At 37.1% G+C, this 15,709-nt stretch overlaps 1 protein-coding gene across 1 annotated transcript in view; it reads right to left on the bottom strand.

Moving 5' to 3' along the window:
• Positions 1–15,709, bottom strand: part of Fstl5 (follistatin like 5) — a 410,609-nt gene that overhangs the window by 353,320 nt on the left and 41,580 nt on the right. The window contains exon 2 of the mRNA XM_041659533.1: positions 12,227–12,365. Coding sequence (XP_041515467.1) covers positions 12,227–12,352 — 126 coding nt within the window. The 5' untranslated portion in view covers positions 12,353–12,365. The remainder of the gene's footprint in view (positions 1–12,226; positions 12,366–15,709) is intronic.

Below are 15,709 nucleotides of genomic sequence, written 5' to 3' on the forward strand. Positions count from 1 at the left end.
GAAGAAAATTCTAATACTATTTTATATTATAAAGTTAAAATATTTTGGTAATGTCATTAGTTGAGAAAAGTTGGGTCAACTATCTTTGAAAACGTGATTAAACTTCAAATGGTAACTGGCGTTCCAGTATCAAGATTGTCCTTGAGAATGTGGAGATGACTGCTTTAATATTTGAAAGTAACAACTTGTTAATCATGGAAAGATGAGTATTCACAGTCACAAACTCCTAATGCGCATAATTCGGAGTGCATTTTCAAGTAACTACATGCCATACTCATGCTGAAGATATTCAGAGTTTGCAAAGCTCTGATGTTTGCATTTGTCTCGATTATTACTGTTAGCGTTCAGAATTAAGGAAGCAAACCAAATCAAAGTTTGAATAAGAGAGTTTTTTAAATGAAAGTACATTCAAATTCAAAACATGTCCAAATGAATTATGGTAATGATATTAATTAAGACTTATTTGAGCTTCTATAAAGGACTGTATAAAACTATGTCAATTAATGAAATTAAGTCCTACAAAAGCACATTTGGTAACTAAATTAGTTTATAATTCCCTGAAACTTTTTATATGCATGGGAATTTGAATTATAGTCACCATGAGTGATTAAAAATATTTTCCTATCAGGTATAAGGGTGAAGTTATTTTTGATGTGAGGAATAAAATCCAAGCTTTGTGTATGTGATGGACAAAGAAACACAGTCAGAGCCTTCTGAGCACTGATTAAAGCTAATGAATGCTTGAAACTTCTTCAGCTATTATAGATAACATAAGAGCCTCTGGTGTTAGGGGACATTTATAAAGGCATAAATTAAATATGTCATCATTATTCTGATTAGCAGATTATTGTTAGCATATCCTAAGCAAGCTTCTCAGAGAGTTTCTATCATTCATTAGTGTGAAGCAAGAAGCATGTCACAAAACATAGTGTTTTATAACTCAGGCTCACAGCATCCATACATAAATCTCAGTGTATATGTGTTTATGTGTGCATATGTGCAACCCCCCACATATATGTATACTTAGCATAATCACTGGTGAAATTTGTGTATCATGGTGATAAACTATACTTAGCAGAATCACTAGTAAAATTTCTATATCACTGAGATATATTCACTCAAGTGGCATCCACATAAGCTCCCAAGCAACCATTGTTATGTTATTGTTGTTAGCGCTGATCTTAGATTATGATGATAAATATACTCTACTATCCTGTCAATAATTTAGAACAAATCTCACAAGTTGCTGCTTACCTTTCACAAATGTCCCAAAGATTTGAATAGCACTTTTGGCAAGGATAGAAGGACAAAGAAAACTAAGGAGGACAAGAGATGAGAAAGAAGCCCGTCATGATTGAAACCTGGGTTCAGTTTTGACTCAAGTAGACCTTCAGCCCCTAAGTGGAGAGAATTGTATGGAGGTGGCCTACAAGGATGAAGCTCACTTATTTTCTGTGAGATATATCAAAAAAGAGTGTTGAAGCAGTTAGTACGCTCTCCTTGAAGCCAGGGGATGTGTAACCATTAAGGTTAATGATACTGCTACTATCTTTCATGAGTAAACGAGACCAGTGTACGCTACAAACCATCTCATCATTTCATTTACAAAGAAAATTAAGAGAGGAAATATAAATAAGCCAATTCATGTTGTTTTTATTTGATTTTTAAATCTACTTAATATTATAAGAGTTTTATTTCTAAATTTCTTTAAATATTTCTATTTTTACATAATATATACACCAAATTTCTAAATATTTTTCATTATTTGATACAATATAGAATTTTAATATGATAGCTAATACTTACTTATGTTCTTCCTTTAATTTTAAGAGCTGGGAACAAGCCCAGGGCTGATCATTGAGCATGCATTTATTGCATTTATGCTCTGAGAGAGAGAGAGAGAGAGAGAGAGAGAGAGAGAGAGAGAGAGAGAATTTAAAAACCAGGCAGTGGTGAAACATGCCTTAAATCCCAACACTCAGGAGGCAGAGGCAGGTGGATCTCTGTGAGTTTGAGGCCAACCTGGTCTACAAGAGCTAGTTCTAGGACGGGCTTTAATGCTACCCAGAAACCCTGTCTCCTCAAAGAGAGATAACTTGATATAAGTGCCCATTATTCTTTATTTCTATTGGAACTAATTTTGATGCTGTGTTTTTACAGTATATTTGTCAATGCAACAGTTTGCATTAAATATGAACATAGCAGGATCAATCATCACTTAGGAAACAGGCTCTGGGCATGTCTTTGAGGCATTGTCCAAACTGGATTCATTGAAGCAGGAAGATGCACCTTAACTATGGGCAACAACATATCAGCACTGGGGTATGGACTGGATAAGAAGAGAAAGCGGTGAGCATTAGAATTCCTGCCCCTGCTTCCTGACTGCAGACCAACAGCTTCTTGCTCTCACCCCCCATGCTTATCCACCGAAGCAAACCCTTCCTTGTCTAAATGGCTTCTGTCTGGTTGTTTTATTTCAGGAACAAGACAGCACATCAACTATGTTAATAACTGATAAAACTAGACCTTACTGTAGAACGCTATTCTCTCTAATAGACTCAGTGCCCTGATAATACTTTTAGAGAAGTGTTGGCAGTTCTTGAAAGATGTTTCACAGAATTGTTTTTTTGGCTAACCAGATTTCCCTGAAGTGAAAAACATCTAAGAATATAAGAAGATTAAAGCAGTTACAAAGTCAACAAAACCAAATACACATGCAAAATTAACGTACGCACGGTCATATTTGGATGGCTTTCAGTTGTGTTAACTGGGACATCAAATTCTTAATCTATTGTCAAGTTTTCACACCTGTGCTTCTAATTTATTCTGCTGCTGAATGACACTTGATATTTATTTGGTGATCTATCTTTCTCATAGTCTTATTTAAATTGTTACTGGGGCTTAATGAAGGTACCAGTTCATTGGCACCTGCTAAACTATTCAGGCCTGAACCTTCACCATTGAAACACAAGACTGTTACCAATCAAATACAAAATTTTAGAAAAAGAAACAAAACCAATACAGTGATGGCATACAGAGATAATATATTAAATCTGGTATCCACATACAGAGATAATAGAATCTAGGCCCAGACACTAAACCATAAAACAACAACAAAACCCAAAAACTTAAAAGTAGAACTTTACAAAAGAAACTACTTGAAAATTTCACAAGATAGAAAACAATAAACATAAAGCAATGCTTTATTAAAATTTATCATATTTACCAAATAAAAGACATTGGCAAGAAAACAAGTGAAAGTATCTGAGAAACTTCTATAAAAGGCACCTAAAAGTGTTATCCAACATATAGAAGGAGCTCTTTACCTTCAAGGAAAGAAAATACTAAAGGTTCACTTACAACATAGTCTAAAACCTGGTCACATATCATCATCAAAGAAGACCCATGGGAACAATTGGCCTAATTAAATACCTCATATGTCTGTCATTATGTAATTAAACATTAAACCAAATACAACTGTAGAATAAGTGAAATCTCACATGCTGGGAAAGGTGGGGAACAGTAGATCTCTACTACATTGTAGGTAGTACTTTGAAAATATAGCTTGACGATTCCTTTCAAAGGTGAATGCAAGCTTCACCAGCAATCATGCTGAAAATACCCACAATCAAGCATAAACATATGGACTGATATTTACATCAGGTTTCTTCAAAAAGTATGAACTGAGCAAACAAATTATCCTTCAGCAGGTGAGTATATACATAAAATGTGTGCATACAGACAATGGAACGTTATTTATATCTAAAGCATAAACATACGTGAAGTCATAAAAATCTATTCGGGAATCTTACTGCATGGCACTATATGAAATAAGTCAATACGTTCAACCAAGTTACTGTGTGATCCCATTTATATAGAAGGTAAAATTATGAAAATAAGAGTTATCTTTTACAAAATATGAATAGGCAGAAAGCAGAAATTTAGGTTATGGAAATATGCTGCTTATGTTACTTCATCAAAGCTTCCTTGGCTTCAAACTAAGGCCACAAATGAATCTTTTTGCAAACTATGGGCTTTGGGTGATAATCAAACATCACTGGATGATTGTAACAAATTCCCCACTCTGTTCCACAGCTTTAATAACAGAAAAAGGCTATCTATGCACAAATGTGAACACATGGGGATCTATGTATTGTCTTACCGTTTTTGCTGTTAACCTACAATGACCTTTATAATTGAAATCAATTACTAAAAACACTGTGATAAAAACAAAAGAGAAACAAATAATATACCACCAAGATTTCTGAGAAAACTTTGGATTGACTGCCTATTAAATAGACATTTATTATTGGACATCTCTATCACAATGGCTGACAGTTCCGTCTGTGAGGAGGGTCCTGTGCTTAATCCATCCAGTTGGTAAATACATTGTCAGCAAGAATCCTTCAGCTCAACACCTTTAGTCTAAGCCAGTTTTCACGGCTAATTGCCTCATTTATTTTCCTGTAGACAGCTTACCATAAAGCAAACTTTGTCCTAGCTCTCCCTGAGAGACACTTGCCTTATTATATATTTCAATACACATTGAATCATATTTTCATTGAATCATGTTCTCAAGTCAATTCATTTAATATGATCACTTCACTAACAGTCATATGATGGATTAGCATATGTTCCAGGGAATTCAAAATGGAATCCTTTACTCAATTCTATGCATGTACGAGGCACTTAATAAATGTGTTGCAATAATGTGTAAGTGTGCTTTTCGTTGGTAAAAGAATACACTCAGAAAGGTATTTGCTTGAAGGTAGAGTACAACAGGAAGATAAGGAACATGGATTCCACTTTTGTTTGCAGTAGCTCCCTGTGTCATTTTTACCAAATGGGTTGGCAGCCCTTAATTGTCCTACCTGCAGTGTGTGTGTATGAGAGAGAGAAGTGTGTGTGTGTGTGTGTGTGTGTGTGTGTGTGAAAATATGTTTATATGTGTATCCAACATACTTTCCATATATTATTATAACTTATAAATTGGAAAGCTCAATCACAAAGAATAAGTTAGGAAAAATAATACCACTCTTTCAATTGTTTTTATGCTACAAAATTTTTAATCAATTAACCATTCTGACTATAGAGCTCATAAACTGAATTTTCTTCACATTTGTAATATAGAACTTTCCTAATTGAATTCACAATAAAATAATTTTTAAGAATTAAAGATTCAGGAAATAATATAAAATTTATCTACACATCAAAGTAATGACTGCAAATGCCAACTTGAAACTTAATTAATTTTAAAGATCAAATGAGTGTATTTTTACTTATTCTCCACCATAGCCCTTCTTTCATGTATTATGTAAATACATGCACACACACACACATTCATTTCCCACTTTAGAATCTGACATTACGTTACTGTAGATATCTGTTAAACGCCATATCTGAATTGTTCCTTAGTAGAACATTAACTTGCAACAATTTCAAGCAACACGATCATCATGTAGTCCAAATTCTGATACTGTGTCTACGGCCACTGCTGTGAACATTGACGTGTTCTTTGTCTGTAACACAAGAGACTACCACTTCTGACACAACTTGAGAAACTAGGTATTCTAAAAACCCATTATCTATAAAGTGAATGAAAGGAAAAAAATCTCAGACCTTTCATGGTTTGTTACAGTATGAAAATGTGTTCATTGAACAAAGCTTACTACATTTTTCTCTGACCTCCAGTTTTTGAAAGAAAAAGAGGACCACGGAGCTCAGAAGAATTCCCCTCTGTCAGCAGTACCACCATTATAACATCGCTTTTTATATTTTAACATGAGAATAATAAAATTCAGAAAGTATCTAAACCTATTAATAATCCAAGCACAACACATTTCCTAAAGGCTTACTATTCTGCATGTTATTTTTCATCATTATTTACTTGTTTGGCATAACTTTTGTGCACTTAAAAACCACAACTAGATATGCCAATAAACATATATAATGACGCAATCGCTACCACTGTGCTACTAAAGATACTGTTACTCAGATCTTCATTATTTTTCTGTGTGTCTGTGTATGCTGAGAATTCTATACATCTACCTTCTCCCAAATAAGTAGAAACGCATTGCTGTTAGCTGTAGCTAGCAGACCATACATCAAATCTCCTCAAGTTATTCATCTTGCATGACTAAGACTTAGCAAACATGAGCAAAACTCTTAGCTCAGCAAGTGTTCCACAGTCCCGTAAATTAAGGAGGAAAACATTTTCTTGTTCTTGAATTTGAGAAACGTTTTCACACTGTAGCTTAAGATGGTCTGAAAATAGCTTTACTCCACAGGCTGGCCTACAACTCTGGCTGTCTTCTTGCTGTGTGTAAAAAGAGAATTTAATGAAAACCCATGGTATTTTTTAAATATACTCTTTCTATCAATAAAAATTGTTTAATTACTATTGTACTTTGGTTGTATAACCCCAGACTCAATTTTGCACAAACAGGAGATTGAGTCGTGAAGGCATTAGTTGAAACTAGGAATTATTTCCTTAGGGAAAAAATAGAATCATTATTTTGTAAACGCAAGGTATTTATCTGAAACAAGTTTAAGATTTAATAATATTCACCCTTCTCGATATGCATCAAATAAATTTATCTATATATTTTAACTAGTAATCCCCTTAATATTTAGTTAGCTAATTCTTCACAGTAACTTTTTAACTTCTCTAAGCCCTGACCCCAGATTTTCTTCCAAGGTGTGGTTCAAATTGTTTCCTGACTTCAGAAAAAAAAATATCAATTATCATTTTAACAATCTCTTTGAAATCTCCTGTTAGCATCACAGTGATTGCTAAGGCTTACCCCCAGTCTTCCTATTAGGAAACAATGGTCTTGGTTTGTTTAGAGGTCCATGCCTTTAAGCACTAGAATTTTGAGTTTCCTTTTATGTTTATCTTTTCCCCTCTACATCTCTCCTGCTTGTTTCCATTAGGTGCATCTATCCGTATTAGTACAAAGGCAAAAGACCAGAACAAAAATCATCTCTTACAAATCAGTTCTTTGAATTATATGGTATCGTTGTGACCAGCCAGGCTCTCAAGAACCGTTACATTTCACACCACCCTCTCTTCATTCACACAGTGATCCTCATGGAGAAGCACTTTGACTTCGGGGGAAATTATAGATCAACTTCAATTTGCCAGGTTAGCTGGAAGTGACACTCTTGTCAAAGAGAGATACAGACACTTAAAGGACTTTCAGTGTTCCCATTAGGGATGCTCAAAGAATACTATGGTCCTCATGCAGAATTCCATCAGGCAATATAGTGACAGTGTGATCAGCACTAGAGGTGGAGAAGCAGGCAAGGTAGGTGCTGACACAAGGAAGATTTTTGGTCAGACAAGTAACGTACCTGTTGATATTTGGAGATGTCAGTACATAAATATTACAAGTTAGACAAAAAGAGGCTACTTGTTCTGAGATATTATGTCTACGCAATTAATGGGTGGTGAGTGCAGGGGGATAAGATAAATATGAAGATGAGAAAATGTCAAAAATGAAAATGAAACAAGTAGCCAAAAAGAACAACAAAAAAGTATCACAAAGGAATTCTGTGTAGTAGGTGTAGGAAGGAGTTCTAGCTTTGTCTTTATTTGTGAAGAGAAGCTGGGAGCGCAGAGAGATGACCCTATCCTAGAGCAATACTGACGAATATCTTGCATATCATCATAGAATCTTCATCTGGTGATGGATAGAGATCGAGACAGTGACCCACACAGGAGCACTGGACTGAGCTCCCAAGGTCCCAAGGAGGAGCAGAAGGAGGGAGAACATGAGCAAAGAATTCGGGACCACGAGGCGTGCATCCACCCACTGAGACAGAGGAGCTGATCTACGGGGAGCTCACCAAGGCCTGCTGGACTGTGACCGAAAAAGCATGGGATAAAACCGGACTCTCTGAACATGGCGAACAATGAGGGCTGATGAGACGCCAAGGATAATGGCACGGGGTTTTGATCCTACTTAATGTGCTGGCTTTGTGGGAGCCTAGCCAGTTTGGATGGTCACCTTCCTAGATATGGACGGAGAGGACCTAGGACTTAACACAGGGCAGGGAACCCGGACTGCTCTGTGGACTGGAGAGGGAGGGGGAGAGGAGTGGGGGGAGGGGGAGAAGGGTGGGAGGAGGGGGAGACGGGTGGGAGGAGGGGGAGAAGGGTGGGAGGAGGGGAAGGGAAATGGGAGGCTGGGAGGAGGTGGAAACTTGTTTTTTGTTTATGTTTTTTTTTCTTCTTTTCGCAATAAAAAAAAAAGAAAAAGAAAACAAAACAAAAAAAAAAAAAACAAATCCCAAATTCAATGATTAAACGTAATAAAGAGCGTTCTCCATTCCTTGTTCCATGACACAGTAATGAGCAGGATATATTACTCATCGTAGATTTTGGAAGGAATGTAAAGTTCAATGATTGACATGTGTCATGCTATAGGATAAAGGAGAATTCTGGGAGATTTTTCAGTTATTAGCTAATATTCAGACAAAGATGCTTCACATGCCTCTGTTCCCAACTCACTGCCACAATACTACCCTGTTTTCTCCAAAACAACTTTCTTTTCTTTAACATGCTAGTTAAGGAATTCTTTACAAGGCACATGAGAGTCTATCATTATTGAACTTTGCCTATGATGCAGATTTCTGATAACAAAACTGTAACCCAGGTGATTTGTATTTCTCCTAGTGAGTTCATGCTAGAAGGCTGCCCTAAGCCAGGCTACAGCCACCATCAGGAGCAGAAAACAATATGAAAATTGAGTTGTTTTGCTTACGGAGGAACACTGTCAATGGTCTAAAAAGCAAACAATTCTCTCTGGCCAGTGTCTTGTTGCTTTACGATCATTGTGTCTCATTTTAGGGAGCATCTGTCCGTCCTCTATCCCACCTTCTTATTTTCCTGTCTTGGTGATGATGACTGCTGCTTTCTCTTGCTCTCAGGAAAGTTACTTCAGTTCACCTCTCTGAGTTGTAATAATGTCACTCAAATGAAGAGGAAGAGCAGTCCTGTTCCCCAGACTACAGCACAATTAAATGACCATGTGTAGGAAAATGGCTTGTGAAAGAGTGTGCCACGTCTAAGTCCACGAATATACATAATAAATAAGAGCAATTTGGTCTACTTCCCTTAGCCAAGAGGATACCTATATGTTTTTCCTTGGGTTCACCTTCTTACTTAGCTTCTTTAGGTTCACCTATTGTAGACTCCATGTCCCCTATTTATGGCTAGAAACCAATTATGAGCGAGTACATCCCATGTTCATCTTTTTGGGTCTGGGACACCTCACTCAGGATAGTGTTTTCTATTTCCATCCATTTGCATGCAAAATTCGCGAAGTCATTGTTTTTTACCGCAGCGTAGTACTCTAGTGTGTATATATTCCATACTTTCTTCATCCATTCTTCCATTGAAGGGCATCTAGGTTGTTTCCAGGTTCTGGCTATTACAAATAATACTGCTATGAACATAGTTGAACAAATGCTTTTGTCATATGATAGGGCATCTCTTGGGTATATTCCCAGGAGTGGTATTGCTGGGTCCAGGGGTAGGTTGATCCCGAATTTCCTGAGAAACCGAAACACTGACTTCCACAGTGGTTGCACAAGATTGCTTTCCCACCAGCAATGGATGAGGGTACCCGTTCCTCCACAGCCTCTCCAGCAAAGGTTATCCTTGGTGTTTGTGCTGGCTTTGTGGGAGCCTAGCCAGTTTGGTTGTTCACCTTCCTAGACATGGACGGAGGGGGGAGGACCTAGGACTTACCACAGGGCAGGGAACCCTGACTGCTCTGTGGACTGGAGAGGGAGGGGGAGAGGAGTGGGGGGAGGGGGAGAAGGGTAGGAGGAGGGGGAGAAGGGTGGGAGGAGGGGGAGGGAAATGGGAGGCTGGGAGGAGGTGGAAACTTGTTTTTTGTTTATGTTTTTTTTTCTCCTTTTCTCAATAAAAAAAATTAAAAAAAAATAAATAAGAGCAGAACTTTGTGGGCTTTGGATGGAGTGACTGCATTTCACAGTTCCTGGGTGCTAATGAATGGCCTCAGATGATACTGCATAAATGCAGTGGGATAAACACATCAGTAAAACACACAATCAGCTCTCCTGCAGACGTGGATTTCTAGAGGATAATTAAGACTTCTAAAATTAGCATAGCAAGTTTATTGTTACTCATTTTTTACTGCGAGATACAGACAAATGAATTTTAATCACATTTTTGATACATACAGCTGGAGATGATAAAATATGTATGTATTTGTTCATATCTGGAGCATTTCAGTCTGATCTGACGAATTAATCCTTCTTGCTTGTACCACAATGTGCTGAATATGTGGGTTGTCTTAGTTTGCTTTCTCTACTACGATAAACACTGTAGCCAAAAGCAGCTGGGTTGTTATTGGGCTTAGATGTCATGGTCACAGTTGCTCACTGAGGGAACTCAGAATGGGAGCCCAGGAATGTAACTTAGAGCCAGGCACTGGAGCAGACACTATGAAGAAGCAATATCTACTGTCTTGCTTTCCACCGCTTCTTCAGTTTACTTTCTCTCTCTCTCTCTCTCTCTCTCTCTCTCTGTCTCTCTCTATATACCCATTTTCACACATGCACACATGTGCATGCCTGCACACACACCTACACAGGTAGCACATACATGTTTACACACATACAAACTCTCACTAGGTGACTTTTATATATAGCTTAATCTTAGAGTCAAACAAAGCTGTTTAAAAGTGCTGTGTTTCAATATTTCTGTCCTGCTTTTTAAATGCCAACATCAGATATCATTTCTACTGATTTAGAAATATAAATACAACAAAGATATAATAATTTTGGAGTACGTATGTTCTCAACTTATTTCACTCAATCATGTCTTTTTTAAATGGGTTAAATTGCATAGATAAATATATTGATATTTTATCATGTAAATTTAACTAAAAACATTCTCATAAATGTTCATACTGATGCCCAATCTGTGGTCTTGTATTTTTCAGAAAAACAATGAGATATAATTAAGCCATAATTTACCCATCAATTCTCTGCCAAAGGTTTAATACAACAGGGTCTAATGTGCACACAGTACCAGGAAAGGCATGGATATAGTTTCTGACCTCAATACATATATTTTAAAGCAAAGAAACAACACAAAATATTATTTACTAGATATGTGATATCATAAGATAAACTTGCCTGTTTTGAACTTGAAAAAGTTGAACATGAGAAAGTATGTGCCCCCCCAAAAAATTCTTTTTATGTTAAGGAATCTAAAATTTAATGATTTTTGATTACATGAAAAAATTCAACAATTTCTACTCAAGCTTAATTTTGCAAACATATGTGCATATGTCTGTGTGAATATATATCTTTGTAGAGATTTAAAGAAATACTTTGTTTTCACCTTAAAGCCCTCTAAGATACATAAGAAAATAATAGAAGTTAACTCACTGACTCAGTCATAACTCTTGGTATATGCCGTGCACACTGCCCCCGTGTCTGCGCTCTGTGTGCTGGCACACAGTTCCCGAGCTTCGGGCAAGGGGCTGGAGGTTAAAATACACAAACACACACAGACAGAGACACGGCTACACAGGCCATCCTTGAATTCCTCAAGAATGCCCCCTTTATTGTGTTCAGGGGCAGATTATATAGAGATAGCCACGCCCCAGCCAAACCCACCAAAAACCACTCTCCTGCCATCAGGAACTCCTGAAGGTCTCGTGCTCAGAGAAGCTGTACGCACTCAGATCAGGGGAGTACAAGAAATTCAGGATCTGAGGTCTCACTGCTCCCAACAGGTATATAAATCATTATTTGATATATTATGTTTTTAATGAATAGCTTTATTTTTAGTGATGTGCACATGTGTGTGACCTCGTCGTTTTATGCACACGTGTGTGCAATTGCCTTAGAATCCAGGCAAGGATGCTAGAAATCCTGGAGCTGGAATGAAAATGGTTGAGAGTTGCCAGATAAACCAGGAACCAAACACAGCTCCTTCAAAACAACCATATGTGCTCTTAACCATTAATCTCTCACTTCTGCTCCTACCTGCTGCAGTAAGTTTTATAACCACACTACATCTATTTAAAATCTGACATTTTATTAGCCAAATTGTAATTTTTCAGTTGCTGATATTTCCCACTTTTAAAACTGAATTGTTTTAGAAAATGAAAATTATTGAAAGCATATTTTGAAATCAATGGCTCTGAAGGAATAATAAATAAGATTGACAACTCAACCATACCTTGTGTCGTAATCTCATAAGAGGTTGGTAGGATTTAATGCCATATCCTGATTCTTTTGTTGGCCTTCCTTCGGACTCCAGGAAGATGACTCCAAGAATGAAGACAGCTGACCAGGACTTAAACATCCTTATTGTTTACCTGTCAAAATTAGAATTTTGAAAATCAAATAAAATACTTTATATAATAAAGAAATATATCAAAAAATTCAATACCATTAAGAAATCCTTACACATTGAATAGGAGCTCTCTGGTGTGTGACTATGTAATAAATAGATAGACACCTCTCTTGAACACTACCTTCTTTTCATAAATAACACCAGTACGTTTTTAAATCAGTCTCATAAAATATAGAATAAAAAAAGGTAGGATTTGATAAAAAAAATTCTCTGGGAAAATTCAATACAAGGCTAGACTAGAAAGGTAAATAAATTATGACTGATACTCTAAATGTAGGTAATGCAATTATAAATATGCTTATAAATTTTAACTCTAACTCCTCTTTAAGAATAAAGATGTTTAACTTTTAAGATTTTATTTATTTAGTATGTATACAGTGCTCTGTCTGTATTTATGTCTATAGACAAGAAGAGAGCATCAGATCTCATTATAGATGGTTTGAGCTACCATATGGTTGCTGGGAATTGAACTCGGGACCTCTGGATGAACAGGCAATGCTTTAAACCACTGAACCATCTCTCCAGCCAAATATAGCAAGCCAAGAGTCAACATCAAACTAAATGGACAGAAACTCACAGTGATATTACTGAAATCAGGAACAAGACAAGGCTGTTCACTCTTTTCATATCTACTCAACATAGTTCTAGAGGACCTAGCTAGAACAAAGAGACAAAAAAAGGAGATAAATCACGGGGATACAAATCAGAAAAGTCTGAACCCATGGGCACAAAAAGAGAATAATTCTAGATCAACAATGTAGAATATATTTCTTACAATAAAGGTATTGTCTTTATCAGAGGAGTTTCCAGTGACAGCAGATAGCACTTAATTCAAAATCCCAAAATATGCAAAAAAAAATATGAGACTAAGTGATGATTGCATGTTTTGCCAAATGGGAAGGTGCAATATCCCCGATCTAAGGCTTAGAGAACATTGTAGAAGAAGGGGTAGAAATACTCAGAAGATAGGAAGATGGGCTGTGGAATTGCATCTTCTTAGAACGATACAGGCATTTCAAAACGTAACTGTGGGGCCGGGCGATGGTGGCGCATGCCTTTAATCCCAGCACTTGGGAGGCAGAGGCAGGCGGATCTCTGTGAGTTCGAGACCAGCCTGGTCTACAGAGCTAGTTCCAGGACAGGCTCCAAAGCCACAGAGAAACCCTGTCTCGAAAAACAAAAAAAAAATAAATAAAATAAAATAAAATAAAAAAAATAAAAAAAAAACATAACTGTGCTCAAGGAACATAGCAAAAGACAAAGTGGGAAACTTATAAGAATGAAGGATGGATATATAACACAACGGTGTCTTTAAGAAGGAACATGGCCATTGCACTCAAAAACTCTTTGTATTCATAGCTATCTGTGAAAGATAATGTTTGGCCTATCAACATTTCATCATGGAAGAGGCTATTATAATGTCACTTACTTTTGTGGTATAGCCACAGATATAGTCTTTCTCTGACTGAATAACTTAGCACCTATGCTCCAATTAAGCATAGTGGGTTATACACAAAATGATGATGACTTGTTGAAAATAATGGTGTCAAGGGGAGGCGTAGAGTAAGGGTTTCTATTGCTGTCATGATAAATCGTGACAAAGGCAACTTTAAGAGGAAAGGATTTACTTGATTGCCATATCATAGTCCATTGAGAAAAGTGAAGACAGGAACTCAAACAAAATAGGGAACTGGAGACAGGACATGGTGCCTAGGCCATGGAGGGGTGTTGCTTACTGGATTGCTCCCTATGCCTTGCTCAGTCTGCTTTCTTACAGAATCAAGGACCACCAGCCTAGAGAAGTCGCCACTCACAGTAGCCTGAGCCCTCCCCATCCATCACTAATTGATAAAATGCCCTACAGCTGCTTTTTATGCAGGTAATTGTCTCAGTTTGGATTTCCACATCTCAGATGACTCTAGCATACATCACATTGACATGAAACTAGCCAGCACGGGTATGAAGGAGGAAATTTTCTAAAATTAATTATAAAACATAGTAATTGTCAAATAATCTAAAATGGGAAAAATACCCAAAAAAGCAGGAGAAAATATTTCCTTGCATAATATGACACAACAGGCCATGTTTTTATGGTGGTAACATCTAGGTCTGTTACTTTTTCAAAATTCAAAATCGTATGATTTGGATTTATTTATACTTCTCCAGAACTTCATTTTTATAATTGTGCAAAACAAATAAAATGGGTCTTCTAAAGAATAGGAAAAACAAAATATAATTTAAGACATTGAAGGAATTGTTCTGTTATATCTACGATTGGAGAAAAGCTGACAAATGATGGAAAATTGATAATCTCATCAAATAAGGCAGTCAGGAAAAGTGGTTTTCAGGCCTAGCTATGGTGGTTTCAGATGATTCTCTCTCCATTCTTGTAGGGGGTTGCTTGTTTGTTCCCACTGCTGAGCCCCAAAATTACCACACAGAATCTGTATTAATTAAATCACTGTTGGCCCATTAGGGCTAGCTTCTTATTGGCTAACTCTTCTCTTACATCTTAATCTAACCCATTTCTATTAATCTGTGCATTGCCACGTGGCTGTGGCTTAATTGCTAGTTTCTGGCATGTCTGTTCCCAGTAGCAGCTTTATGGCATCTCTTGACTCCAGCTTCTTTCTCTCAGCATTCAGTATAGTTTTACCTCCCTAGCTTTATTTAACCCAATCACAGGCCAAAGCAGATTCTTTATTAACCAATGGTATTCACAACATACACAGGGGAATCCCACATCACTCCATCAATGCACCTCTTAACACTGCCTTGGGAAAAAAGGTTAAGTTTCAAGGAGCTAGCATCAGTGCCTGCATTTGGTCTCTGACAATGTCACACCAGCCTTGGTGACCTCTGCTGACATTTTCTGTAACTCCTTGAACTTGTGCTTGTTCCAGACAGGTTCTCATTCCATTCCAGTAAAAGTAAAAGTGGATTGTTAGTATCGATAGTGTTCCTAGGAACTTCATCTTGGCCAAATCTTTGCTCTACTCTAAAGCAGGAGGGAAGACTACTGGATCACTAAGACCTTTTCCCTTACTGGATTCTAGAATTCCCTGAGTCAGAGGGCTTGCCCCTGTGAGTCTCAGTGTATAACTTAAGATGAGCCATTGGTCTAATTATCTATGCTGACTCATCACTTCTGAGTGGACTCATAGATGTGTGCAAGTATATAGTTGAAAGAACTTGTGATTATCTCTTTTTATAATTTATCCCAAAATGCTTTATAATCTCTAGCCCAATATATATAAGGGAGTAACAAACAGGTTTCAGGACACAGGAAACTGGAATTCACCAAGT

This window comes from Microtus oregoni, unplaced genomic scaffold (assembly GCF_018167655.1).
Source record: "Microtus oregoni isolate MIOR12 unplaced genomic scaffold, Mior012 000010F_ref0000083, whole genome shotgun sequence".
In the NCBI taxonomy this organism is placed as follows: domain Eukaryota; kingdom Metazoa; phylum Chordata; class Mammalia; order Rodentia; family Cricetidae; genus Microtus; species Microtus oregoni.